This window comes from Anguilla rostrata, chromosome 16 (assembly GCF_018555375.3).
Source record: "Anguilla rostrata isolate EN2019 chromosome 16, ASM1855537v3, whole genome shotgun sequence".
In the NCBI taxonomy this organism is placed as follows: Eukaryota; Metazoa; Chordata; class Actinopteri; order Anguilliformes; family Anguillidae; genus Anguilla; species Anguilla rostrata.
Window position 1 is genome coordinate 14,335,168 of NC_057948.1, and position 27,832 is coordinate 14,362,999.

At 43.8% G+C, this 27,832-nt stretch overlaps 2 protein-coding genes across 6 annotated transcripts; one reads left to right on the forward strand and one right to left on the reverse strand.

Moving 5' to 3' along the window:
• Positions 1-65: 65 nt before the first annotated feature.
• On the reverse strand, positions 66-23,770 carry LOC135241984 (homer protein homolog 2-like). Of its 2 annotated transcripts, none has more exons than XM_064312824.1 (9): positions 23,631-23,770; positions 11,479-11,635; positions 5,499-5,630; positions 5,154-5,246; positions 4,178-4,314; positions 3,906-4,062; positions 3,304-3,414; positions 2,896-2,976; positions 66-1,832 (listed from the first exon to the last, which is right to left on the reverse strand). In XM_064312824.1, coding segments are annotated over exons 1-9 (1,059 nt in total). In that variant the 5' UTR covers positions 23,633-23,770; the 3' UTR covers positions 66-1,643. The 2 variants fall into 2 exon arrangements, with proteins under 2 accessions (XP_064168894.1, XP_064168893.1); XM_064312823.1 differs by lacking the exon at positions 23,631-23,770 and adding an exon at positions 22,860-23,319.
• LOC135241987 (RNA guanine-N7 methyltransferase-activating subunit-like protein) lies at positions 23,761-27,832 on the forward strand. 4 transcript variants are annotated; one of them, XM_064312828.1, is made up of 3 exons: positions 23,761-23,892; positions 25,458-25,628; positions 26,809-27,832. In XM_064312828.1, the coding sequence occupies exons 2-3, from the start codon at positions 25,459-25,461 to the stop codon at positions 26,972-26,974; spliced, it is 336 nt and encodes a 111-aa protein (XP_064168898.1). In that variant the 5' UTR covers positions 23,761-23,892; position 25,458; the 3' UTR covers positions 26,975-27,832. The 4 variants fall into 4 exon arrangements, with proteins under 4 accessions (XP_064168898.1, XP_064168899.1, XP_064168897.1 ...); XM_064312829.1 differs by lacking the exon at positions 23,761-23,892 and adding an exon at positions 23,950-24,070; XM_064312827.1 differs by lacking the exon at positions 23,761-23,892 and adding an exon at positions 24,464-25,203.

Consider the following 27,832-nt stretch of genomic DNA (forward strand, 5'->3'; position numbering starts at 1 on the left):
CCATATCTCAAACCATATTTTAACATTAACACATTGTACAATACAGAATGGAAATCACAAAAGTGTATATAGGAGTAATTCATTTATTTAGCAAGGGAAAAAAGTGACATGTTTTCAAAACAGTAGTGGCAGAGATGCCCCTAATCCCAGTTTGACTTCCGTAGTGAACATCACCTTTCAGTTTCAAACAGTGATTAAAAACACACTCACAACATCGTGATGTTTCATGTACAAAATTTTTTGTGGATTCCCACAAGAAGCAGGCATGGCTCTTCTCTCAAACAGTAAACAGTGTGTACATATTCAACCAAAGTATTACATATAAAGTGACTGAACCCAGAAAATTCCCATTGCTGGAGGACAAAAAAAAAAGTTAAAAATCTACAGGCACCAGGACTAAGTGTCATTTTGGAGAAACAGTGAAAATGAAAATCAGATGTTGGAAGGTCCACAGCACCCCTTACACTTAAACATTATTCCAAAGTCTAGCAGCGACACAACACCGTCCTTTCCCCCTTCCCACAAAATATCGCCATAATGGAAAAAAAGACAGTCATGTGGGAAGTACCACCACAAACTTTGTACCAAGAATCACCTAAATTCACACCATACATGCAAAACCCTTTAAACACAGCACTCAGAATTGGGGTCCCCATGGCCCAGTTTGGGTGTGGCTATTGCTCTCAACGTCGAGGTTAATCAGACTTAAAAAGATCCCTTACCCTAATGCACATACAATCTTGCAAACGGTGTATTCAAAGCACCAGTAGAAGATTCCCAGAAACCAGCAGACAGGTGGTGCTTGCATACGCTTGATGGAGGTACAGAAGCCAAAACTATGTACCTTAGCATTTCCAGGATGCGTCTGCATCTTTTTTGTTTTTTTGAATGCACTCCCTGAATCTGTGCTGTTAGTGCTGTGGACATGGTTCAAAATCTGAATTGTTGCAATGTTTGCAAACATAGAACTTTCACATTAGTAGCAAGATAAATTCTTCCTTAAGTATGCACATGTATGTCCATAAATCAACACTTTGATTATGATGTTAGTCCTCAACACTATAATCTCAATAACTCCAGTTATAGTTGTATAAATGTGTTTACCTATAGAGAGAGAGGAGCCTTCTTGTCAGTCCAGAAGGTCCCAGTACTGAGGCACTTTGTGTGACACTGTGCAGTGTTTGTATGTGCATATCCTGGAAAACATACTATTTCAACTGACCTGAGATCAGTGTGAATTAAATGCAGGCAGTCATACATATTCACATTTCCCTTTTTTCCCCCCACAGATTCACTCCGACTATTTCTTGCTTCCTATGGCTCATTTCACCATTGAATTATTAGCCCTTTCAAAATGTCCTCTGAAAGTCCAAACCTGTGGAAGCCAAACACACTTTACTCAAGAAACCTGAGACTCAATCCTGTCACGGTGAATTGAACCAACTGCACAAACCCCTCCCCATCAAAAAGAAATAAGTAAATCACCCCAAAAAAAATTCAACTTGCTGAAGTGGTCTGACCTCACATTTAATCTCTTTTATGTATTTTTCTATTTTTTTGTGCAGAAGGGGAGGGTATATGGCACCAGTTCTCTTCCCTGACATTCGCTCTTGCATTTCATTGGCCTCCTCTGGCCCCTCCCCTTAATTGTCAGCCCCCAGTTTGGAGAGCCCCTGTCTGAACTCCTGCAGCTCGTCCAGCTTCCCGTCCAGAGTGTCCGTCAGCTTCTTCAGCTCAAGCTTCATGTTGCCCTGCTGCTGCTGCCGCCCCTCCACATCCCTCTGAAGCGCCTCCACACGGGCCTCCAGCTCGCCGTTTCTCCGCTCCGCAGCCTGCACAGCCAAAGGGCAAGGAGGAGCCATTTTAGCACGGCAGTGTGTGGAAGGGGTTAGGGAGAATACAAGAGTCTTATAGGACAAAAGTGTGTGATGTAGAGGTTTGGTAGATCACAAGCTTAGTGCAGCAGTTGGGTAGTAATGCAATTACAGTGTGTTCAGCAGTATAGTAGTTATTGGACAGAAATGTGTGATTTTTCTATTTTTTATATATTCCTTGATTTGGAAGCTTCTACAGTGCAATGCACTTGGTCATATGTCACATGGTAAGATATATTAAACACAGGGCACAGGGCTCAAGATATTTCAGCTGGTGACGAAGCAGAGAGGGAAGTCTGGAGAGATCATTCCAGCACTAGGAGTGGCATTACGTAAACACACTTGGGTCGGTAATACAAGGTCTGCTGGTTTCTGTTTGTGTTGCAAGAGGCAAGAATGCAATTCAATCACAGCACTGCCAATTTAATATCACGTCTGTCGGTCGGCCTGTCTGTTTGCACGTACAGTGATGGTACAGATAAAACACTCAGCTAACTTAGTGTGTGAAGAGGTTATTGTTTTTTCTCAGAGGCACAATAACAAAATGTGCCTTCCATCTAAAAGGCCTAACACCCTCCATGCACTACCATTCTCTTAATTTGTGTCACCATTAAAGCCTAATCCATTACACTGACTGCAATGGCAGCAGGTGTATTGGCCTGGCTGGTGTGTACCTGACAGGTGGGGGGGGGGGGGGGGTGACATGTGAGCATGTACGGTCCTGAAATGGCACGCGGGGTTGAGTTTCACTCCTGCCTGAAACTGTGGAAAGAGCCGGAATGCGGACAGGCAAGGCTGGCGCCATGTGCAGAAGCTCCTCCTCCCAGCTGCTATTTAAAGAGTTGAGATGCGGGAGCCCTGAGCTCCCTAGGCCTACTGCACACGGAGGGCCTTGTGAGCGCAACAGCCCTCTGAGTTGGATTTAATTTACTTTACTGCCCTCTGAGTTGGATTTAACACTGAATCTGTGCTAGATTTACAGTTGTCGGTGGTGATGCGATGATGTCACAGCATTATGTACCTTTAGCTTCTCAGTGATGCCATCACACTCGCCCATGAGTCGAGGGATTATCTCAGCCTGCTTCCTCAGGTTCTCCAGCTCCTGCAAGAGATGCCCTGAGTTAAACCCTCTAATCAGGACAGCCACCACATGTTAAATGAGGTGTGAATCTCAGAAAATGTGGTGACCTGAGCATACACAGGGTTAATGGGTACAGAATAGAAGGCTAAAGTCCGGAGATGGCTGGCTAGGAGAGGAGTCGATGATCCAGAGTCCTGGTGCTGCTCCTCTTGTGGGCTGAGTGGCCTGTTCTCTCCATTATCAGTCATCTCTTACGAATAACAAAACCCAACTGGCCCAATCAACGCTTTTCTTCCCTTTTCTTTCTTTTTTGGGTAAAATATGCAAAAGTTATCTCGTAAGTCTTACCAGATCCTTGTCCTGCAGCTCAACCTCCAGTTCCTTCACTCGATTTGTAAGCCGGGTGTTTGTGTCCTTCTCCTGACCGACCTCATTACATTGCGCCTCCAGTGCTGTGATCTGCAGCCAGGGAGATGGGACATCATCACATCACAAACTACAGCTCCCAGAATCCTCCCTGGGTGTGGGGGTCAGGGGCTCATGGGCCTGTAAGGTCAGGGACTATGTGAAAGCCAAGCTCTGACAGCTGTGCAATAGTCTTAAGAAAACATGGCCAAAGAGGTTAACTTGAAGAGGTAAAAGGACAGTGAGCTATCAACAGAGTATGAACAGAAACTGGTTTGCATTTTTCGATTGCAGTGCATTACAAAATGTCAACTTGCAAAGGCTAAGAAAACAAAATTGGCTGGTGCGCAGCCACAGGCTGGCAGGACTCCCACTCACTGTTCAGGAGAGAGGTGCTGTCACATGGACACGCTGAAGGCCTGCACTTTGGTTCAAATACTGAGGGTTTTTTCAGATGTCTACTGCGGTTCTCCATCTGTACTCTCAGGGGTAGGCCTGCACATGCTGTCCCGCACTCTCATGTTCATGCCCACAGACGTGCTCACCTTGTTTCGTAGGTGGCTGCTCTCCTCCTGACAGATGAGCACCTGCTTCTTCCAGGTCTCCACACTGGTGTTAGACTCCTGGAGTGAGTCGGTCAGCCGGGCATTGCTCTCTCTCAGGGTCTGTAGCTCCGTCTCCCACTTCTTGACATTTGTGTTGCTGGGCGACCAAGTAAGAAAGAGAGATTTAATCAGAATAAGAAGATTGGCTCGGGTAAACATACAGAACCATCAACTGTGACACAACTCTGACTCAGCTTGGACACAACTGTTACCTCTGCTCCACAGCAGCCTTCAGACTGTCATTCTCACTCTTCAGCAGCACGTCTGGTGGCCCATGATAGATCTTCTCATCGTCTGTGCCGTTAATGCTGGAGGCTTGTGTAGAGGACGGTGTCCCACGTCCAGATTCCTATCAGAGCAGAATGAGAGTCAAAAATAAGGCAAGTACATTGGTTTAAAATTTTAACAGCAAAAACCTGTGTGTTCCAGGGACATACAAACAGAATCAGCTTTTTATGGTGGACAGTTACACACCTGTTCAGTCACAATCAGCTTACACAGAAAACAGCAAAAATCTATAGTTTGCAATGCAATGTGAAGCCTGAGATAGTCAGAGTACTGGGAGTGTAAATCAGTCTGGCATTAAGCACCCACTATCGCTGCTCCCCTCCACTCATCTCAATACAGTGAGCCCAACATCCTGCTCTCCTCTGCTGATCCCAGTACAGTAAGCCCAGCATCCTGCTCTCCTCTGCTGATCCCAGTACAGTAAGCCCAGCATCTTGCTCTCCTCTGCTGCTGATCCCAGTACAGTAACCCCAGCACCCTGCTCTCCTCTGCTGATCCCAGTACAGTCTACTCTGAGCAACAAGACATAATCTGTCAGGTATCTTGGACAGTCATCCGTGGACCTGGAGGGCCACAGTGCCAGCAGGAACACTCAGCCCTGGTGGAGTTTATCCCCTGTGGAATGTATTCCCACTGTGTAGTTCAGAGTGTAGGTGCTTTAACAAGCACAGGAATAGAAACACTGAGATATATCCTTTCACCTCTGACCCCTGACCCCATTCCAGTGCTTCACCATGGCTATCCATTAGCAGTTGTGTCACATGTCCAGAGCATGTGCATTTATAGACCTGAAACAGGCCAGCTGATGCCTGCAGCAGTCACAGGTCACTGGCATGATTAGGGTTCCTCTATGAGGAAAGGAGTGTCACAACAATTCCCCCAGTTCATTCACTCATATACCTGGGAGTGATTACTGGACGTTTCCATCTTCTCTTGAGATTTGTCCCTCGCAAGTTTTGCCGACTCTTTGACTTCTAGGAATTTTTCAGCAAACTGGGGAGTACACAAAACAAAAAGCAAACAAGTAAATGTTATTCCCATACATATATGCGATACATATACATATAGGTAAGTAGTTGCCCAACAAACTAAACAGTATACATATTAAAATCAGTAAAATCACAGGATTAATAAAATGATGAATAAAATGTGATATTTCCGACATGTATGATTATTGTGTGGCTAACGTAGGCATAGAACACGGGCGTGGCTGAGCGTGTTGGAGTCAGCAGGGCGGTAATGGACCTTGGCCAGGTGCTGCTCGGTGGGAAAGCCGAGGCCAAACACCGTGTTGGCCCGACTGTCAGCCCACTGGCCAAACTTCTGCGAGGTTTTGGTGAAGGTCATGTTGGGCGTGATCGTGCTGTTGATGATCACCTGTTAGAAAGGGAAAAAAATCCAGTTAAGCAGGAAGAGCGAATCTTTATTTAACATTCAATAATATCCCTCCCACGTCCGTCTGCACCACATCTACTGTCCACTCCCCACCCCCACCCCAATCTGTTCTTCCTTAGCCTTTTGTTTGCTGTAGATTTATTAGCATTTAATCTGCATTGTATTACAGTGAGACCAATTCAAATCTGCCCTGTCCGAATATGTGTTGTTTCTTCAAAATTCACTTATTTCATAAAAAAGAAAGTATGGTATGTAAATGCAAGGAAAGAGTTTGTTCTTATGCTAAATTAAGGCTACAGCAATTTTATTAATTGTCTATAAGTACCTTGATTTGAATGATGGTTTCACTTTGACTACTGTTCACTGTCAACAAAAGGTTGTGCATATAATTTTTAGCCAAACTTGGGGGATAAATAGGTGGTAGGTAGAGACCCAGCTTGGGAAATTTACCAGGATACCGGGGAACCCCCTACTCTTCTCAGTAAGTGTCACTGGGATCTTTAATGATCACAGTGAGTCAGGACCTCGGTTTAACATCTCATCCAAAAGACGATGTCTCCTAAAGCACTGTGTCCCTATCACTGCACAGTGGCATTGGGATTTATTTGACCAGAGGGAAAATTGCCCCCAGCTGGCCCAACCGCATCACTTCACGCAGCAGTCCATACCAGACTTAATCAACATCATTTAAATTTATATACAAACACACCTTAGCACCAGGCCTGCCAATGCTTGAAGCCCCTTCTTAATCGTACAGAGAGAGAGAGTAATCTCTACACACAAAAAGATTTACTTCTTTCATCTTAAACAGCTGGTTATATCTTACCCCTGTGTGATGAGGAAAGCTCTTCAGAGCCCTGAAATCCTTCTGCTTAAGAACCTAAAGCTGCACTTTATATAATCCTCCATTTAGGGTGTATAAATGTGTCTAACATGCATAGACCATTCTGGAGGTAATGTTACTCGTACACCATTAACAATAACCAAACCAGTAGAGAATTACAAATGATGCGATCAACACATTTGAGTCTACTGCATGGACATATGTATGTTAGTGCTGACAATTGAATAGTAGACACAGAAACATGCATAGAGACCTGGGTGAAGTGATGAACACATGAGACTGTGGTGAGTCTTTATCTTGCTAGTGCTTCCAGCAGCAATAGCCACTGCAGGAGAGCAGCACATGAAGGCATGCAAATGTGCATTCACTCTGCGAGCAGCACTCGAGCTGCTCTCAGCACAGCGTTACACGCGACACACTTGACTCTGTGCTTGTTCCCACTCAGCTGCTGCTAGAAACTTAGACAAGTGTACAGCTAAGGTGCTTGTCTGCTCATGGATGCTGAATATCACCAGGGTAACCAGAGTACATTACTGGCCGTGGGAGTCAGGCTGCAAGCTCTGAGAGTAGGGCTCCCATACAGCCCCTCCCCCAGACCATTCTACCCTCATGCCTCACATTGCAACAGGGTGGAGGAAAGAACCCAGCAATTCCAGAGAAACAGAAGACAGTTTAATTATGCCGCCTCTCTCATTTTATGACAACGCGGTTCAATCTGGAAGTATGACTTGCTGCCAAAAAAAATCTCCTGTTCTCTAGCTCTCCATCTCTCCCTCTCCCTCTCTTTCCATCATCCTCCTCTCTCTGGTAAGTGTGATGCTGCTGTCTGACACTGAAAAATATTCTGCTTTTTTCGCTGGAGTTTTTCCCAGAGCCAGGGGACAAATGGAGAGCAGTGCTTCAGTGCTGATACGCGCACATGGCTGTCAGCAGCTCATTGTGTGGGACACGCGGCTGGGGTATCAGGCAGAGGCAGCAGGACAGTGACCCAATCGCAAAGGGACCCTCATTCTGAAGCCTGGCCAGGAGTGGATTCACAGAGCACACCGGTCAACCTGACAACCCCACCCCAACGCGCTGGCACTGCTCACACATATTTCACACCGTGTGAAATGTGTGTACATCACTCTGGATGACAGCATCTGCTCAATGCTGCAATGTAATGTATTGTGTGTGTACATGTATACATATGTGCGTGTGAAAGTGAGTGTACAGATATAACAGTGCATGTGGGTGCACAAGTGTGTGTGTGTGTGTGTGTATGTGTGTGTGCGATCATGTGAGAGAGTGAGACTGTGTAAGAGTGTGCACACACAGAGCGCATGTCCAAGAGAGTGGACATGTATGTACAGGGGAATACAGAGTCAGAGTTGATGGGTTCAAAGCAATTGTGAGGAGACTCATGCTGTGCTCATATTCAGGGTCTGCATTCTTTCACCAAATGGTATCTTTTCCATGTCCTGCCAGAAGGCCTTCCTCCATTTCATAAGAGGTGACGTAAGGGCACTCAGAAACAACCAATCAGAAAATTTCATTTTGAAGAGTGCAATCACCCTGTGAGTGCAATCACCCTGTGGGACAGTGGTCCCTTCCCCCTCACAGCCTTCAGATAAGCTCTGAAATGTTACACAAGCATGAAAACAGGCCATTCAGCGAATAAAGACGCTCCATTTTCAGAAGACCTCTCAGAATTCATCAAGAAAACAAGTTATGTTGGTAAAGCAAAGTCATCTAATCAAGCCATTAATCTGACCTTCAGCAACTCACCACCTGCTCAAGAGAAACATACTGCGAACAGCAGCGAAAGGTCCAGACTTCCTGTCACATGGTGTGTAACAGGATAATCGGCCCAGACTGACACATCCTAGGAAATAATCCACTTTGCACCAGTGAAACCAGCAAATCCCCCTTGCTCTCTCTTTCTCTCTCTCCGTGGACTCCTATTCCATCCTGCTCACCCAGGTCTCATAAACGCTACTGATCCTGGGTGCAACAATGTACACCAGAGACTCAAGGTTAAGCCTGACCAGTTGTCCTCATAGTACGCACTGAAATTAAAAAGAAAAAAACTAATTCTAGCTGAGGGAGGTGAAGTCCCTTCGGTGAGAATGGCCAGCACAGAATATTTATATTTGGCAATAATGTTTTGTAATTTTCTGTTCGCTGGGGTAGCCACTCCTAGAGTACCATTCCAGTTAGCTCAGCCCAGCTGTCATAACTGTCATAAATATTAAAGGGTAAAAATGAGGAAGAAGGGCAGGATGTGCCTGCCTCTTAGTGGGGGTGTAAGTCAGGAGGTTGTGACTGAAACCCAAGGCTACTGGGTCAGGAACAGGGAGGGGATCCAGGTCACCAGCTGGCACGGACACAGGACACCCAGTCTATCATGGCTGGGTGGGACTCCTGCAAGTAATTCCAAGCACTGATCCTGGATCAGTTTCAGCCTCATCTCTCCCCCCAGGAGAAGGGCTGGAGACGCCACAGGCATGCTGCTCAATCAGCTGAAATCTGACAAAGCCAGCGTGTGAGTGTGACACGTGAGTGTGCACGTGTCCACTTGGGTGTGTGTGTGTGTACATTATGTGTGTAAATGGGTTTTTAATCCCACATGCCCCAGGATCTTGCAGAGGCCCCTCCCTGGTAAGGGATTTGGGGGAATTCCTCTTGGGTACCCCCCTGTGAGGAAGATGCTGCTGGGCTGGCGGGGCATAAATGATGAAGAGGCTTAGCTTAATCTCTGGCGATCAGAGAGGAACACAAACTCTCCTAGCACCGTCTCTTCAGACCACAGAAATCTGCAGACTCATCAAGGTGGGGAGGTCCACAGAGCGCAGCAGGTGCACAGAAGGTAAGCAGGAGGTGTCTAGGTACTCTCTTGGGCTTCCATTGCACATTTTCAAATTTGAGCCAATAGCTGCTGCCAAAGCTGGTTCTCTCAGTCTGTCAATCTGGTGGAATGCAACCCAGAGTGTTCTCTGGACAGGAAGGTGGAATGCCGACGCGTTCAATGTAAGTCTCTGATTACAGGCGAGTGGAATGTCGATGAGTGGAATGCAATTCACAGTGCTCTCTCGTTAAAGGTGAGTGGAATGTAATTCAGTGTTCTCTGATTACAGGCGAGTGGAATGTAATTCACAGTGCTCTCTCATTAAAGGTGAGTGGAATGTAATTCAGTGTTGTCTGGTTACAGGTGAGTGGAATGTAATTCAGGGTTCTCTGGTTACAGGTGAGTGGAATGCAGGTAAGTTGAATGTAAATCAGTGTTCTCCTGTTACAGGTGAATAGAATGCAATTTGAAGTGTTCCCTAGTTACAGGTGAGTTCATGTGCTATACTGAGCAGTGTGGGGATACGCTGTGCCAGGAAATCCGCAGCACAAACAGGCATCCCTCCACATCAGTGGTGGCACAGAATCTGAACAGAGATAATGCCGTTTGGCCCGCTGCCAAAATCCAGGACAATAACGTCCTGCCAAGAGATCCGATCCCTCCCCCTCCCCTCCCCGCACGCATGCATGCAGAGATGTGAGAGATCTCATCTCCCACCGCGCCTGCACGAACAGCTCCGCACCACATGACACACACTCATTCAACAGGGACCCGTCCACTGGATCTGACAGAAGCTCCTCTCAACTGAGTGAGAGAGTGACTCCCCTTCAGCACGGCTGATCTGCATGCACAGTGTGCACGACAGCCTCACGCAGGAATATCATCACTCTGCCTGCGACTTTGTGTGAGAGTGCGGTAAAATCTTTTATTTTAGAGGTGGGGCTGGCTTCATGAGATGGATGCCTTTTTTCAATACCTGAGTTCTGCATCTCATAAAATAATTGTAAGAACAAGCTGATGTACATTAATGATGTGCTTAAACAGGTCTTCTCATTTCCCAAAGGATGTATAGCAATACAACTCCTGTTTGGGAGAGGATTGTGAGGTCATGACTGTGCAGCTGAGATGGAGAAACTCCAGCCTGAACCAACAGACTGACAGGAAAGCAGCAAACTTGTGCTGCCACTGCCACACTGGCACTGCCATGCCCAGAGAGCCTGCCACACCCACACTGCCATGTGCAGCACAGTGAGACACAGCTTCCCTACAGTGAGTACCACACTCAGTCCTGCCCGTCTCCATAGAAATACAAGTGCATATCTCATAGCATGAGTAGGAGGAGGAAGATGAGGACAGAGAGTAGGCTGAGATGAGACGTCCCACAGAACGAACATCTGTTAGCTTCTGAGAGAAATCTGTGGAAGTCAGCCAAGCTTTTAGACTGTGGTAAATCAGTATAGCTTATTAACAGCTTTAGGGACACAGAGTGTGGATCGGTTCCCTAGCAGGGAAGTCCCCACAGTGGTGTCGGCACTCAACCGTGAGGCAATGTGACAGGACAGGTCTTAATTTAGCCATGTCCTGGCTGGCGGTGTGGTCCAGTAACATGATGTCCTTTAAAGGCCCCCTCTTTCACAATCTGTGACTCCATTCTGAAGCTCCACTTAAATCACTCAGAGACCACACACCGAGCATTCCCCCAACACATGCAGCTGTCCATCATCCGGACACCACTGCTGCATAAGTTACACATGACTTACGCATATCTCACTCAGCTACAGGGTCAATGCTTAGCATTTTGATCATTGAAAAAGCAGATTAATTTCATTAATTTCAAAAGCTCAGTGCTCCAAGTGTCTTTCAAACATGTTTTCTGATATTAATACACAGAGGACAGTTCACTATGCTGTTGACCCATAAGTTCTGATGGCTGTAGCTGGGCCCAGCCCATGGCCCTGTCCTTGGGGGACTGAGTGGCACTATCACTGGTCTACAGTTCTTGCTGCTCTTGAGAGAGAAGGCTGACCTGTCACATCTGCTCTTTGACACAAATTTCAACCAGCTACTCCTCACAGACAGCCTCAGTCTCGCCTAACTCTCTTCCCTAGCTCCGCCCAGTTCCCCGCCCCTGCCCCCCTCAGTCCCACCCTCACATTCACCTTGGTGCCATCCACGCTGATGATGCGGTAGCTGTTCCGCGTGCTGTCGTAGAAGTAGGACACGGCGACAGCCTGCTTGCTGGCAGGGACCCAGTTCTTCTTGGTGGTCGGGTCGATTTGGAAGACATGAGCGCGGGTGGTGAAGATGGGCTGCTCCCTGTGGTGGGGGGGAGACAGGAAGCTTACATTTGCAATAGTACCACACCTATATAATACTGATCAATAATAACACCAATAAGTCTTCATCGTCATCAGAATCCTCCTCACTGTACTCAGTCTGTGTTGGAGCGGCATATTAAATCAGTTCCCAGGCAGACCGTGTGACCTTGTGCCCCCAGCCACCATCCACAGTCTTGAGTGAGAGTTAATGCATCATTACCCATAGTTCCCCGTGGAAGCCCTGAACCATTAGCGCATAAGCACTTTTTATACACATGGAGAGGAGTACACCAAAACACACAAGGTTACATGTAGGTTTTTTACACCCCACAGGTGCCAGGACCAGGAGAGTTTGGCTAGGGGCACGGAAGGTGGGGGGGGGTGGCTAATGGAAGTCACGGCTGTACTGTGAAAAACACTGCACAGGTATCAGTTGTGGAATTAATGTACAAACTATTTAATTAGTTCCCCCCCCCCCCCACAAAATCAGGGAACCCACTGGTATGATACCACTTTCCAGGATGGAAATATGACTGTTCAGTGACTGTGTTTGAACCTGACTGGTGTTTCTCATGCCATTTACTGAGCCTCCCACACCAGCCAATCAGAGATGGTACAGATCTGTGAATCTGTAGAGAAGGACACTCTCAATCACCCTCGGGCTACACACTTAATACTGTAGCAACCAATACACATGTAAATAGAGGTGAATATGAGCAAAAAGGCTTGTTAAAAAGTGGGCTTGGTATTTAATGCTGAATTAGAGCACATTCCAACAGCACTGTACCCATGCAGATCACACGTACACTTCAGTGCTGACAGATCTGGGCCGACCGGATTCACCTACACCTAAAACAAGCACACAAACAGAGCACTGCTCTACATCGCTCCATAACGTGTGATCAGAGTGAATGCATTATAATATGGATCTTAAGAGCCACTGCAGTACTATTCTGGCAGCGTCCTTGTCTGTACTCTCCTTTTCTGATTGACTAAACAAGATGGACCAACGGATATCATTAAGCCTTCCTAACCTGAAAAATAACAAAAGAAAAAGTTCAAATAAATAATTCCCTGCAACTTACAACTTACATTGCAGGGAATTACCTATCTGTGTGTATCTGTTATTTGATATGTTGGGTTGCATAATAATCACAGCACTTCATTCTTATACTACAAGTTAGCATTAATACTATAATAGCTGCTTACATAGCATTACCACAGGCAGCATAGCCCTGCGGGCACAGTAGCCTAGGTCTGTCAGTGAAAGTATGTAGCGGAATGAATGAAGGATATGAATGAATGACTCAGTACTTCAGAAATAATTTTAAGTTCAAATTATTACAAGTATTTGATGAAGGTAAATCCAATATTACCAACCCAGACATCACAGGCAGGCCCGTGAGGCGAAGAGATTGGCAGACAGTCCAAAACCACGCACAACCTACCACCACATTTTTATGCTCTTAATGATCTACGGACTGGATTTTAAATTACACATTTTGGAAAAAAAAAACACTTTTAGTTTCTCCATTGAACAAATCAAACACATTCACAGAGGTTTTGGCAACACAAACCCCCCGGATGAATCATTGACTCAGCATAGGTTACACACAGGAACACATACCAGCCCCCCATCCCTCATCCCAAACCACAGCGCGAGTCTTTTCTGCGAGGTAACTGCAGGTGTCTGGTAGCTTCAAACCAAAATGAGCCAAACTCTGAATGGTGCTGACTGGGGCAGTTGATGTCCTTCATGCCCTAGGAGCCCGGTGTCCCTACTGGACACAACTGACCCAGAATAACACCAAAAAGAACCTCTATCAAACACTGCAGTGTTATTTTCCACAAATTTCCAGACTTCACATCAAACAGATCTGACAGGAAATTCATCTTTTAAGTGAAGCATAGTCAAAGCATTTCAGGTTTCTTGAGAGGAACAAGGAAACAAAACTGCCAAGTGATGTAATCTGTCATAAAAATAATGCATTGCTGTGCCACATACTACTAGATAAAATAATAAAATGATGAATCAGAACTTGAATGTTGCATTACTTCAGAAACAAGATCCTCCCTGTGCCTGTGGTCCCTGAATGGGAGTGGCCTCAGCCTGTGGGCGTGGCTCTTCTTATATCTGACCATGATGCCCTTCCACCTGAGAACATTTCCATCGGGTTATGCAACATGCACCATTTCTTTTTTGGATGTGCGCCACAAAAACTTTTAAAAGGCGGCCACATTTGTCAGGAAGCACTAAAGCAGCCACCAGAATGTGAGCACCGCTCAGAGCAAAACTTTTCAGAAGCCGCTCTTTGTAACCTCTTCCCCTTCCACTGCACTACACTTGCAGTGGAATTTAAATTATTTACCGATGAGTGGGTGTGCTGTGCCTCAGTCGGATGGCATGCACCAGCACAGTACAGCTGCCAGGCATGGCAGAGAGAGAGAGAGAGAGAGGGAGAGAGAGAGCGAGAGAGAGTAAAGGGGGGAGAGAGAGAGAGAGAGAAAGAGAGAGAGCGTGAAGGGGAGAGAGAGAGAGAAATTTAAAAAACATTCTGAGAATTAGCCAGAAATAGTCAGACACAGAGCAGTTCTGTTTTTTTGCTGTGTCACACAGCAACACCTTGATCTAGGCTACATCCTACTCAGTGACTAACCGTCCTTTCTACTGAGAAGTGACATCATAGCAGAGCACCATAGAGCAAAGGGCAGCAGAGCTGAGAGGGAGACAGCGTGGTTATAGACATGCACTTCTGATAGCAGCATAGTTATCAAATGCAGTGATGACACTACTGCACTTTACTGCACACAAATGATCCTGAAACTCTAAGCTCCTATCATACCTCCATTATAAAAGAATGGAGCCGCACTGTTGGGCATCCAGCAGCGACGAACCCTGAGAAACAATGAGAAGCAGACCACCCAGAGAACTAATGGTCATCATTTTTATTATTTTTAATAGTTTCACAGTTCTTCAATAATCATAATCATAATATATGTGTTCTTAAAATTAGTCAGTAAATGTCATCATCTAGAGGAGAGACTTTGATGGCCCTTTATTATTATTATTATTATTATTATTATTATTATCAAATAAAATATATAACAGAGAGAGAGAGAGAGAGAGAGAGATTGAGAGAGAGATGCTGCAAACCTAAAACCGTTGAGACCATCTCCCAGCATGGACAGCGGAGTATAACCTGCCACCATAACAGATAATAATAGGAATGTTCCATTGCGCAACTCAATCACGGGAATGTTTTCACAGCAACACGATTGAGTCACTGGCACAGAGACACACCTCAAGTGCTGTCTTTCAAACTCTCTACAACTAAAGAGCATTTGGAGATAAAACTACAACGACACAGGGCCTGTTAACATGAAAAGAAAAGCACACACAAAATGCAATAACAAAGCCTGACCACTGATTCCCTACGTAACAGAGCCCAAACCATCCTTGCAGTCTACGCCTTGGTAATACAGTACAAATTGTTGTATTTTTTGCACCAATAAAGCATTTGGATTCATTTAACTGAACTCAATAAAGCCAAAATCATCATCCATCAACTCATCTGCACAGGCCAGAATCCTGCTCATCCATCACTACACCTGTGTCTGGAATGTCTCTTTTGGGCCACAATCGCCCTTTAATAATAATCTACCCCACAGAATGGTTCACCTGGAGCTAAACACGACCTCAATTACACAAATGCCTGTACAAATGACTGGAATTACATAAAAAAAATAATGCCCTCTTCCATCAACCAATTTTTACATTTAAAATGTAAACCATTTACAGGTATGCGGGTCGTCAAGTGCGGACCAACTTATTTGGTTAGAGGCCATTGTAATGAAGCACTGAGCAAGAGGTTTTCCAGTAACAAATATTTTCAGTTGGACAGCCCTGAGGACACGGTCAGCCAGACTGTCTTACAGACACAGTCAGTCAGACCACAAAAGACTTTTGAATTTCTAAGAGTAACACCAATGCACTCCACTTTTGTAAATCACTCTGGGCCTGCTAAGTGGGAGAAAAAGAAAGAAAGAATCAAATCATCGATTGTCAGCTTTCAGTAACTTCACCCATTATGGGATTTAGAAGAGCTCATTCCATCTACAGTACTTTAGCCCCACTGATCCCACAACTTCTAATTTGGCACACAAACAGCCAGACACTGACCGCAACCATCACAGAAAGACAAATCACAAATCACAGCAAATTAGTGCATATTCAAATGATTCTAATTTCCCCCAAAACAACTGGCACATCGCACCTTGGTCATATATTCATTGTATAATCACCCTGAATTGACCATGCCTAATGCAGAAAAACTCCTAAAATGAAATGCCTTTTTGTAATTGTATGTGCATTTGTACATTCCATTTGCTGTTCTCTCAGGACATCATTCTACCAAGCATTGCAGGGAAAAGCCATTCCCACAACCATGGAATTTCTACCGAAAAAGCAGCACTTCTAAAAGCCCTGAAATTACCATCACTGTTCAAGCTTCATTCATAATCAATCTGCATCATCGTAGATCCATTTAATGCTAATTCTTATCATTTTTTTTGAATGGCAGCCAATTTCTGAAGGGAGAGGGCTGAATGACCAGACTGCTCCACATCTCCTAAGTCTTCAACAATGAACACATTATTCACAGGGGAGAACAAGGTTACAAAAATAGCTTATGTAAGAATGGTGGCAGGTCTATCACACAATTATCCTTTAGAGTCTCTGCACCACAGACCAGCATCTGAGTGCAAATCTTCCCTTTTCCGTCCATGATCCATTATGCATTGACCTTACTGTGAGCTGCGCTACATTCGCCTCCTATACACAACAGAACAGTCTAACCGTACATGCGAGAGTGGCGATTTAGGGAGAGTCTCTGGGTGACGCTCACCATCGTTGAGTTCCCAACCAACAATCTTTTGTTGCAATTTTCAATACCATTCCTCACACTATAGCCATTTGAAAATGCTAAATGTTTAAAATATAAAAACTCTTTATATGAATTTGTTTGAATCATACACCCTATAGTGTATGTGGGTATGGTATAATTGCAAGAAATGAAAGAACTCACTTTAAAAAAAAATATTATTGCAAATACAAAGACTGTATTATGGGATGCGTCAGAAGTGGCACTGGCAGCAAAGTGCAGGGGCCCTTATCTCAGTGTTTAGTCATCTATGGCCACTGTCAGCTCCTCCAGAAGAGGTAAATATCTGTGTGCCAATATGCATACAGATCCTCTGACTGCACAAGCAGTGTGTAAGGAGTCAGAGGTAAAAAACACTTACTGTCCTGCCAAAATGGCAAAAACACTGGTAGCCTGGTCCTTGACCACAGTCCTGCGGATTTCTTTTCCAAGCATAAAGAAATGGTTGGACCTGGTCATTAGATTTAACTCATTACTGCGCTCGTCTAACCCCTTTAAACACTCCTCAAGGGGCAGGTTGAAGGAAAGCCCCAGAGGCTTGCTGATGGCTTCTCGTTTAATACCAGGTTCAACCCTTCCCAGCACAAAGCAGCCCACCAGATTCGCAATCGTGTCTCAATTATGTCATCACAGCCACTAATTGGTCGGGATCCTGAAGCCCTCAATGTTCCAGGTGAGAGTGAGTGGCTGCCTGACAGGTATTTGCAAGGCCCTCAGGGTGCGGAAGAACTCCACTGGACTGAAGACACAGGCAGAACTGCTACTACAATGAAGTTTTGTTATTACACCTGTTCTGTGATTGGTTACTCTAACCTCCTCCTGGTAGTCTTAGGGGTTGTGATAGCACATCGCTGAGGATTGTCCTGTGCAGGCTGATGGAGAGCTCAAGTCACACACGCGTGATCCAACAGTCATGCCTAAAACACTTTCACAGGGCCATTCCTGAGATTCTTCCAGTCTGAAAACATAGCAACGATGCAGAACCTGCTCATCTACTTCAGCCCGCCTCACTCAACAGGACCCACAGCCCTGACGCAAACTGGCACCGGGGACAACATAAGCTGCCCCACCAGCAAGGAAGACGGACAAGCAGGCAAACCTCTCTGCAGCAGCCGATATCACAGCGCTTTCCTATCAACCAAACTGTTTTCACGGTCTCTGCGTGGGTGGGTCCAAATGCAACTGGAATCTTCAGAGCACAATCAGATACATTTTCTAGGCTAAATGGCATTTACAGAGTAAAACATATTTCTTAAGATAACTGCCATGGGTGTTCACGTAAGAGCTTCTCCAAAATAACCAATCACTTATTAATAAATTAGGCCTAAATCATCCCAAAAACAGAATACTGGAGATGTACTGGCTGTGTTTATTTTCTCAGCACTCATCAGAAAAAATAGGCAACAGATTAACTGGCAAGAGGTTTCACAAGCTTATACAGCCAGGCAATAAGAGTCTAGTCTTAACTGGCACAACACTCACATGGCAGCAGAACATTTTCAACCAAATTGTCAGAAACTTGATCAGAATGCTGTATTTGATTCTCCTATGAATGTAGTGTGAGAGTGTGGGGAGCAGAATGGGTAAGGAACTGGGAACTAGCAACTCTAAGGATGGGCCACTGTCACTGTAACCTTCTATTATTCTTGTTCCTCTATTATTCCTGTTAGCTTTTACCTCAGCTGTAACCTGCTTAACCCATTTAATTTGCTGTCTGCTACTTTACACCAGGCTGGCCAGTGGAGAATGGGCTCCCCCTCTATAGCGAAGTTTCTTCCCATTGGGGAGTTTTTTCTCGCTGCCATTTGAGGATTTTCTCCCCACTGGGAGTTTTTTTTACCTTATGTACCGGCTATTTGTGGGTTCAGGTGTTTGCTCTATTTGCTCTTTTCGCTCTGTCTTTTGCCTTGCTACTCTGTAAAGTGTATTTGTGACAGTTCTCTGTAAAAGCACTATGCAAACAAAACTGAATTGAAATTGAATTAAATAACCTTGAGCAAAGTACTCAACCTGATCTGCCAGACAGTATATACGCATTGCATGTAAAAATAACGTAAGCTGCCTAAGTTTCTCTGGATGCTTGAAATGTAAATGAAATGCAGAGTGAAGCATGCTGGTTATCTGGGAGATTTCATTTCGCCAGCACCATGTGGGAGGCAAGGCTCAAGTCCAGGAAACGTGGGCTGTCTGGCTTAACACCACAGTTTTGCAAAGATCAATAATTATTTCAATTATGAAAATATCGTGTAACAAGTATGTGAAATTTTAGCCGTGAAATTTAAGTATTATCAAATACTTTGCTTGCTACATTTTTCATTTAAATATTTTCTGAACAGGAGGCCATGCTTCTCTGACTTGGCCTAGTCAGGTCCGAGTTAGTTCAGGTGAGGGCAGATGTTTGTAATTATGCACTCTGAGTGTGTAATTTACAGTGTGAGGGAAGGTGTCTGGAGAGGTGCGGAGAGCCGCAGCAGATGGCCCAGGCCCCCCGCCATCTGCTCCAGATGACTCTCACTCCCCACCGGCTCACCTGCACCCACTGACCAGCTTTCAAGTAATAGTTGGTAACAAACCACCCCAGCCCTTATTCTGATGCCTCTCTAGCTCTCTCTCTTTCTCCCTTCCTCTCAGCACGGGCTGCTCAGACCTTCAGCTTTAGAATTTGGGAGCTGTGTCCAGAAGAGCCGCAAGCACATGAATACATCGCCCTGGCCACTCAAAATCAGCATCCTCATCACCTCAGCTGGCTAGTGGCACCCTCTCGACGCATCCTGCTTTTAATAGCCACTGCCACACCACTGATTGCACAGCCTCTTTAGCCAAGTCTGAACCACGCAGCAGACTTCAATCCCCGAGAGAGAACTCAATAGGCTGGACAGCTGACTTTCTTCTTGTAAGCAATGTTGAGACCTGATAAACACCCAGCCAATCAGTGAGGGGGGCAGAGCTCAACTAGACTTTTAAAAGAAAATAAAATAAAATGTAAGTGGTAGAACCTAATGCCACCTCATAAGAGATATACACTATTCTCAGGGTCGAATTTATCTCCCTGAAATCAAGGTACGTTAAGGTCTTCCTGCCAATCAGAATCTTTGCTGACTGGGTGATGAAATCACTGATAGATAGCCAGAAGGAAATTGAATAGCCTAGCGGGTTAAAGACTAGAGAACAACATGGTTAATCTATAACTCTGTACAGGACAAACAGCTCTGAAAGCAAAGCCCCAGTTAAAAAAAAAAAAAAACTAATACAGTAAATCGATAGCACTGTGGGGACCACGATCACTCTCAGCATTAACTGTGAAAATGCAGCCTGATGTTCCAAAGCACTTCTTTCATAACAACATGCTGCTTAATTATTGACAAGTGACCAAAGTCCAAAGCAATATTTTTGAAACAGCAGACAGCACACGCTTTTGAATTTTTTAGATCAATCACAGGAAATTTTTTAAATATCACAATTTGAAAAAAAAAATCTTGTTAATGTGATGAGCAAATTCTCAATTCACCTTTTCAGAATTCTTAGCAGCCTGTACACACCCATGTAAAAAGAAAATCTTTCTGGTGTCTAATTTGCCACAAGGTCACAGACTATACCAAGACTGATTTGTTCAGTTTCAAGGAGGAGGCCTAATTACTATGGCTTTTAAAAACACAATACAAGATACGTGAGTGTGTCTGCTAGAGGCCAGTATCATGAAGCAGCATTGCTGAGTCAGCCGGACAACTGCACTGACTAAAACCTGGAACCCTCCCTAATCTGGAACATGGACAAAAGAACAGTTCCGGGTTTTACTTGGCGTAGTTATACAGCTAACACAGTATCCTGCATCGTGATACAGGCCCCAGGGTGCTCCTGCACACCGCACCCTGAGCCAGGCAGCTCCCGAACAGGACTGAATTTGGCTGCTGGAGGTATTGATCACCTCCATCACCACAGACAAGCCCTCATTAGTTTTTGTAACTGTACTGCCGTTTCAGTGGCAGTTACCAGAAACGCCCACATGGCACCCTGGAGACAGTCCCGAGGAACATTGCCTAATCCCAATGGCTCTGTGATGCAACCGTCTCCAAAGGGGGAAAGGGCCTTCTTGTGCTGGCCTTCACCTCCTGTAGTCATTCCTCTGGCTCTGTCCATTCCAGTTCCATTGCTTTACATTACATAAGTTTTTATTCAGCCCTTGCCTCAAACAATGTACATCTTTCAGCAAAAAACAAAAAAAAAACAAGAATGTGCAAAACTGGTTCGTCAGGTTGCCTGTATGGTATGTAGAGAAGGCAGGGTACTAAGGAACAGGAGCTCAGAGAAACCGGTTTCAGCAAACATTTGGAAAAAAACATTCTCTCACTACTACAAGAAGAAAAACCCTTTAGTTGGTGTGAACTGAAAGTGGCAAAGGTTTGTTCGTGAGACTCTGGGTAAATAAACATTCAACCCTCAAGTTTGAGTTGTATCAGTTTCTTTTAGAAGCGGTAACTCATTCAGAGATTAATTACCACTGAGCCATTCAGGAGCGCAATCAGAACATACATTCATCTCTGTCCTCATTATAAAATCACAACCAGTGTGTCCAACGTCAACCAAACCCTGTGAGGAAAGGATTCCAAAAAATAACATTTTTTATTTGAACTTGATATCATGGATTCTTTGAGCAGCATTACAAGGGATCATCATCATTCTAAAGTGCCACCAAAGATTTGAGATCAATCACATACATTAATGGTCACCTATGTGTGTAGGCCCTCAGTAACACACATAGGACATCCACTCTGATCAAAGGATTGGCAATTCCCATCCTGAGTTCGGCAGGTGTGCTGGAATTTTGCATTCATTACATTACATTCATTTTCTAAATAAATTAAAAACTTGCTGTTTGGTTGTTTAAAACATAGTTGTTGGCAAAAACATAGACTAGCTGGCTGGGTCTGTGAAAAATATTTTTCCTGAAAAAACATGAAGGCTTATTCATAATCCCGTGCTGCTGTGAAAAACACGTCTCCTTAAATCTATCGGCGATAAACATGAAAAGGCCGTGGGAAGGAGGAATAGTCACGTCTGAATCAGAGGATGAGGTCTTAATCTATCGCTACCTCTTCTTCTCTCCCTCAGTCTGTAGCTTTCCCGTCTCTTGCGTCCGCGTTTGCTTTGCCATGTTGTGCCACGTCTGTTGACGCTGCCAACAAAGTGGACCGGTCTCCATTGGAAACTCTGTTAGGTATCCATTGGATTCAGCAAATATCAGTTACGAATCCGTCATATGCCTCCTCAGGTCTCATTGTGCGGGTAACAGAATGTCCGGTGACTTTGCCTACGCATTGATGTGAATAATTAGCAACTCGGTTCTAATAATGAATATGGAACTCCGAATCTATTTAGAGCCCTCAACAAATCACACATGCTAAGGCATTTTTGTTACGTTCTGAAACAGATTTAATTTAGAATCAGCTGGTGCCGATGAGCCTACTGGAAATGTGGGCATCATGAAGGTAGACAAATAAGCTTCTAAAATCTTATGTCTACTTCATATTTCAAATGGTTCCATTAAATATTTTGTAAACTTCCTCTGTCCGAACACTTATCCTGAGGTGGCACCGTCTAACGCATAATCTAAATAAGCAACATGATAGTAGTTATCTGTTGGTGATGCCAAATAAACATCTTATCTCACAAAAAATTTGAAACTTGTTTTATCAAGCCATCAAATAAAGAAAAAAGAGCGTTGCGTGAGCGTAGCAGTAGCACAAAATAATGAATAGCCTACATCCCCTCCCTACGTGCGCCAGTAAACAGCTCACTGACAGCACGGGAACGAGGATTACCAGACCTACCAGGCTGTATTTGAGGAATTTATTTTGATTTTATCCTTCATTTAAGCATCGGAGTGTTCGTGCCACAGTCGTCAAACTTTCAGTGGTCTCTCTCTAAGTCGAACTGCCATTGCTCACCGTCAAATATATTTAGTCTATATACAAAACAATAATTAGGCTAACTAGCACGCTCTCATTTATTGGTCCACGTAATTTAAGAGATTAAGGTGTGTAGGCTACGTTTATATATATATATATATATATATATATATATATATATATATTTTTTTTTTTTTTTTAAACGGAACGAAAAGTCGCGCGATTCTCAATGACAGTCGAAAGATTGGTTGGATGTATGCAAAACGACTGAAAACATAATTGCAAACAAGTGGAGGCATTTGAAAGCAGTTGTCAAAATAGCATGCATTTGCGATTAGTCTGACAGGCAGCTATCATGTTATGGTCGGCTACTCACCCCATTTCCACGGACTTTTACAACAGAACCCCAGCGTCCAAAATTATATCCGGTGTAAATTACAGTAGCTTTGTATAAATTAAAAAGATTCTGAACGAACTAAATCTCCATTCCTGTCATTAGCTCTTCGCTGAGTCCATACCGGCTCCCCACTCCAAGAAGCAGTCAGCGCAGAACTGAGATCTGACTCACTCGCGCACTGACGCTCTTTAAAATGTTCGTCGTGGTGAAGGCTTCCCCTGTCTACACACGGAAGCCTGTGTCATTTAAGAAGCCTTCCAAACGGTGAAATGACAACAGCGCAAAATACCGCAGTGACAGTTAAAATATTGCGCTTTAAAAATATATAGGATATTACGACGTTTCATGCATTTCTACGCTGATAGTTATCTCTGTTCCCATGTGAGCATGGACCATGAGCTATAGCCGATTTCTAACTCAGACAAGCTACAGCAGCGACACTGAGCGGATCACACCTGCTCACAGTAGCCCTCCCACGCACGCTAGGCTATTAGGAAGCATGTGCGTGCTCCCCAGGAGTGTGAACAAAACTTAATCTCAGTTATTTTGCATTGCCCTGTGTTTGGTATTCGACGAGTCTTACAAAGATCATATTGAGCGTATGCGTGCAATTTCACATGTAGCTCAAATCTGATGCCTGGTTACTCTATTGCAAAAGAATGTTATAGGTTCACCTGGTTAAGTAAAGTAGGATATAGGCTAACGAATACCAATAGGAGTGCCTATTGTTTTGGAATTCATGTTACTTACATCGTTCTTTTATAGTTCACAAGCACGTTGATTGACTGTAGTGGAAAAAGAGCACAGAGACCGTTAAACGCCTCAGATTTTAAATGAAAGAAAGTTAAATGTAGGCTAGCTCAAGCCGTGTTGCCTCTAGGCTACTTAATGTTACGATGCACTTAAAAGGGGGCGTCCAATAACAGGTGAATTAAATAGATTCATGGGAACATTCTCGTGCAATATACCGAACTTGTCAACAAGACCGTGTTTGCTACAGTACGTGTCACAGGTAATATAGAACTTTGTAGGTGCATCACACTCCTCATTGTCTGGACGGTGGGTCGTATAATTTCACAACCTACATTTTATCAACAGCCCAGCTGGAGCGGTCATTATGTCACATTTCACCGTCTTTTTTCTAGCCTATGATGGAGCACGTGTAGCGGACGCTTTTAATCCTTTCAAGAGTAGGTTTTTATGTTTGTTTTTTCTTCAGAATTCTAAGTCAGTGTTCTAGAACTCCATTGCTAGAACTGACATTAGAATATTCGTTCAGAACATTCTAATCACATCGGCCTATTTGTGATCTTACACAAATACGTGATTAATCAGTTAGCGTTTCCTACTTAACCCTTTAAATACAGTAGGCTAAATGACGAATGTCTTTGCACGTGGCATGCGTGGTTTCCTTTGCCTAATTAATTCAAATAAGCAGTTCGCATTAGGGCCAAGATACGAAGAATAATGTGATTTATCGATGCATTTTTTCTTCTTCTCAGCTGTTCCAGTTCGCGGTCGCCACAGCCGATCATCCTGATACGCATATTTGATTTGGCATATGTATGTAAGACGGATGCCCTTCCTGACGCAACCCTCCCATTTATCCGGGTTTGAGACTGGGACTACGAACGCACTGATTTGCGCATCCTCCGTGGCTGGGTTTTTGGGGGCATTGGCTGGGGATTTCTGGATGAATGCATTCACTTAATTTAGACAGGTCAATCGATACAATTGTAGCGGAGACAGAGCCGTTCAGTTGGCTTTCTAATTGCCAGCGAGGTGCACAGCATGTCTGACGTGAATTTCGGTATAAATTGACTACTGGATAAGCAACAGTAGGGTAGACCTATAGCCTAACGAAACTTTGGGGAAAGTTTAACCTTTCAAGACGAAACAGTTTATAATTATTGAACACTAAAATTACCATTACCGAGATAAATTAATATCAGTTAAAATGATCGTATGATTACAGAATTGCATATATTGTTATATAAATAGGCTACCCATAATGAAAAGTCCCTCTTTGCTTCTCAAAGTGTTAAAGCAGGGGTGCGCAACTCAAATTACCCTAGTTGATTTTAATTAACAACTCTTAGATATGATTGGGCTAATTAAATAATTAAGAGCATAAATCGACACAAAATCCTAAAAAGGATCAGCCCTTTTTGTGCACCCCTGGGCAGAATAATTTCGGCAGGAATATGTTTCCGGAACCAATTTTACAATTCTGAGTGGGGAACTAATATGTCGTTGCACTGCAATGTGGATACAAGTTACAAGCTACTGCTAACAACACTTGCAGACTACACCGGATTTCTTGGTATATTTTGAAGTTAGTAATTCCATAATGTTATACGATCGAGTTACTGGCTTGCTACTTAATACAAAAAGTAGCTAATAGTGTTGAAAAATTGTCTGGGTGGCTTGCTAAAGAACCACTTTCTTTGCTAGCTAGTAAACTAACGTTAGCATTGCAAAATGGTTCGTATAAGTTATTGTTTAATGCAAGCTACACGATGTAGCTAACGTTGTGCTAGATATTAAATTATAATACTTCTGATAATCTGATTTCAGAATGTCAAATTCTCCCGAGCCTTCTCCCAATTACGAAGAACAGTTTGCTCACCGGTTTACTGCAGACGATAAACAATATCAGGAATACCTCCAGCGCTCTTCAAATCCACCCCCGATGGTCGAAGATTGGAGAGTTCGTGGGGGTGGGCACCAGCGCGGCAGAGACAATCGGTTGGTACTCCGGAGCTTGCTTCCAAGATAGTTATATGTTATGTATTATATAATACAACAACCCTAAGAAAACGGTTTTTAAAAAATTATTTGCTCGAATGTAGACAAGCATGGGTAGTACCGCTATAAGATACTGTATGACTTGTCTAGTTTCTGTGCAACATGATGGGTTTAGTTATACTTGCCATTAGGTTCATAGCAATAATATGTTACGCAGACAGAATGGACTTCTTTTTTTATTGGCTTGTATAATATGTATGATTTCTGAAGTGGAGGAGGAATGGTAGTGAGTTAATAATTTCAGGAATGGAGTCAGGGAGGTTAAAGATGAAGATAATGGAAGAGATAAGGCAGAAAAACTGAATGATACAAGTTTGGAGCTTTATTCCCACGGTAGGCTGTGGACAAGTTCTATCTGAATTCTGTGGGCTTACACAAGATAAGAGGGTAAGAAGTTAATGTTTGTGAGGAGACTGAGTCTGTGGTCACTGAAGGTATTTCTGCTAAACTCTCTGAACTATTTGAGCATGCCCCCAACCAAAGCATACCTTAGATGGAATACCGGGCATTCCAGTGGGGTTTAGTTTACATTGTCAACACTATTGAACTCTGAAAGAAATACATTTTCACAAACGACAAATTTTACCTTGGTTATTGACATTGCAGTCTCTTTAAAAACTGGGGATTAAAAAAAAAAAAAAATTGGCTTGGGCGATTGTCCAGTTTAGCAAAGCTTTCTGAGTGAGTGGAACCCAAACTTTGGTGCCTTACTAATGACTTATTCATGCTCGTAAAATAATTCTATGGTGGGACAGGCACAGCAGTCCATGTCAATAAAGTTGTAATAATGGATGAATTCATGGTTATTTAATGTGACCGTAACATGACTGTTGAGACTAGTGATCACAGCTGTCAAGCAGGGTGACATCCCATGGAAGGAGCATTGTAGCAGGACATTCAGCCTAGCCTATTGGCAGTGAGGCCATTGGCTGTGGATTGGGAGAGCGGTGTTCGCTTCTTAGCCTCCCTGAGAATCCCCTACTTGTGAGAATGTTACATTAAAAAAACAACAACCAAAAAACAGACTGCCAATGAATAGCTTTAAACTTGCATGTCTGGCTTGTATTTTACTTAACACAGCCAACCAAGTGTTGACTGCTTTTTGTGGTCCTTCTTTCAGCTTCCAGGAGCATCGCCCGTTCAGAGGGCGTGACCGTGGGCGTGGCTGGGGTTGGTCAGGGGAACAGCGGAACTCTTCTCATTGGCAGGACCGCCGGTGGGGCTCAGGCAGTGGGGGGTATGACCAGGGATACAATTCCTACAACCAGAGACCACGCAACTACTAGAGATGTGTTTCACCCTATTTTTGTACAGGCTATGGTTTCACCCCATTGATATTCAAATATTCTACTGCTCCCAAAAAAAAAAAATTCAACCAGTCCTGTGTGAATGCCTTCAAGCAAGGATATCTGCATTCACCTGCATTTTCAGGATGGAAAGTGAGCGATTTATCTGAGATGAATGACCTGCTATTTCATACTGGGCTCTTATGGGCTCCTTCACTAATATCAGCAAAGAATAAAAACTTGATTTCTTTATTTTGTATTTTTTTTGTAATATACAGGCATTTTGGACTAACAGGTTATGTCATGGTCAAATCATTTCGTCTCACTATTAGTAATTTTCTCTGAATGCTTCTTGTATTAGCATCCCCAGAACCCAGAAATGCTATAGCAATTTCATGTTTGTCTGCTTATGCTATGGATGAAAGTATTTTTGCATCTTTAACTGAACTATAATGGGAATGTATTGAGATCACTGTCTTTCAGTAGTGTTGCCTGTAACACAGTCAGTGTTGGGGGCAAGTGTGGGGATCAGATGTAGATGTCAGATGTGGATCAAAAGTCCTTCAAGGAGCAGTGTTTCATAAACAGTCTTTTTTACTTGTTTTAGGGATGTGATTATAACTGTGCTTCTCTTCATTTGATATCATTTGTTGTACCGAGACAAGGTTATTTGGAGCCATAGTATTTGTGCTGTGAAAGAGCTGTGCTGCATTACTGACTTTTTACTTTCTTTAAAGCTTTTCAGTTTGTTTCCTCATTTAATGCGAGGAAATGAGGTAGCTGTTCTGATTCCACGTCAATGCTGTCATTCAGCAGGCCTGAATATGCCCATGCAAAATAAATTAACCTTAAAATTAA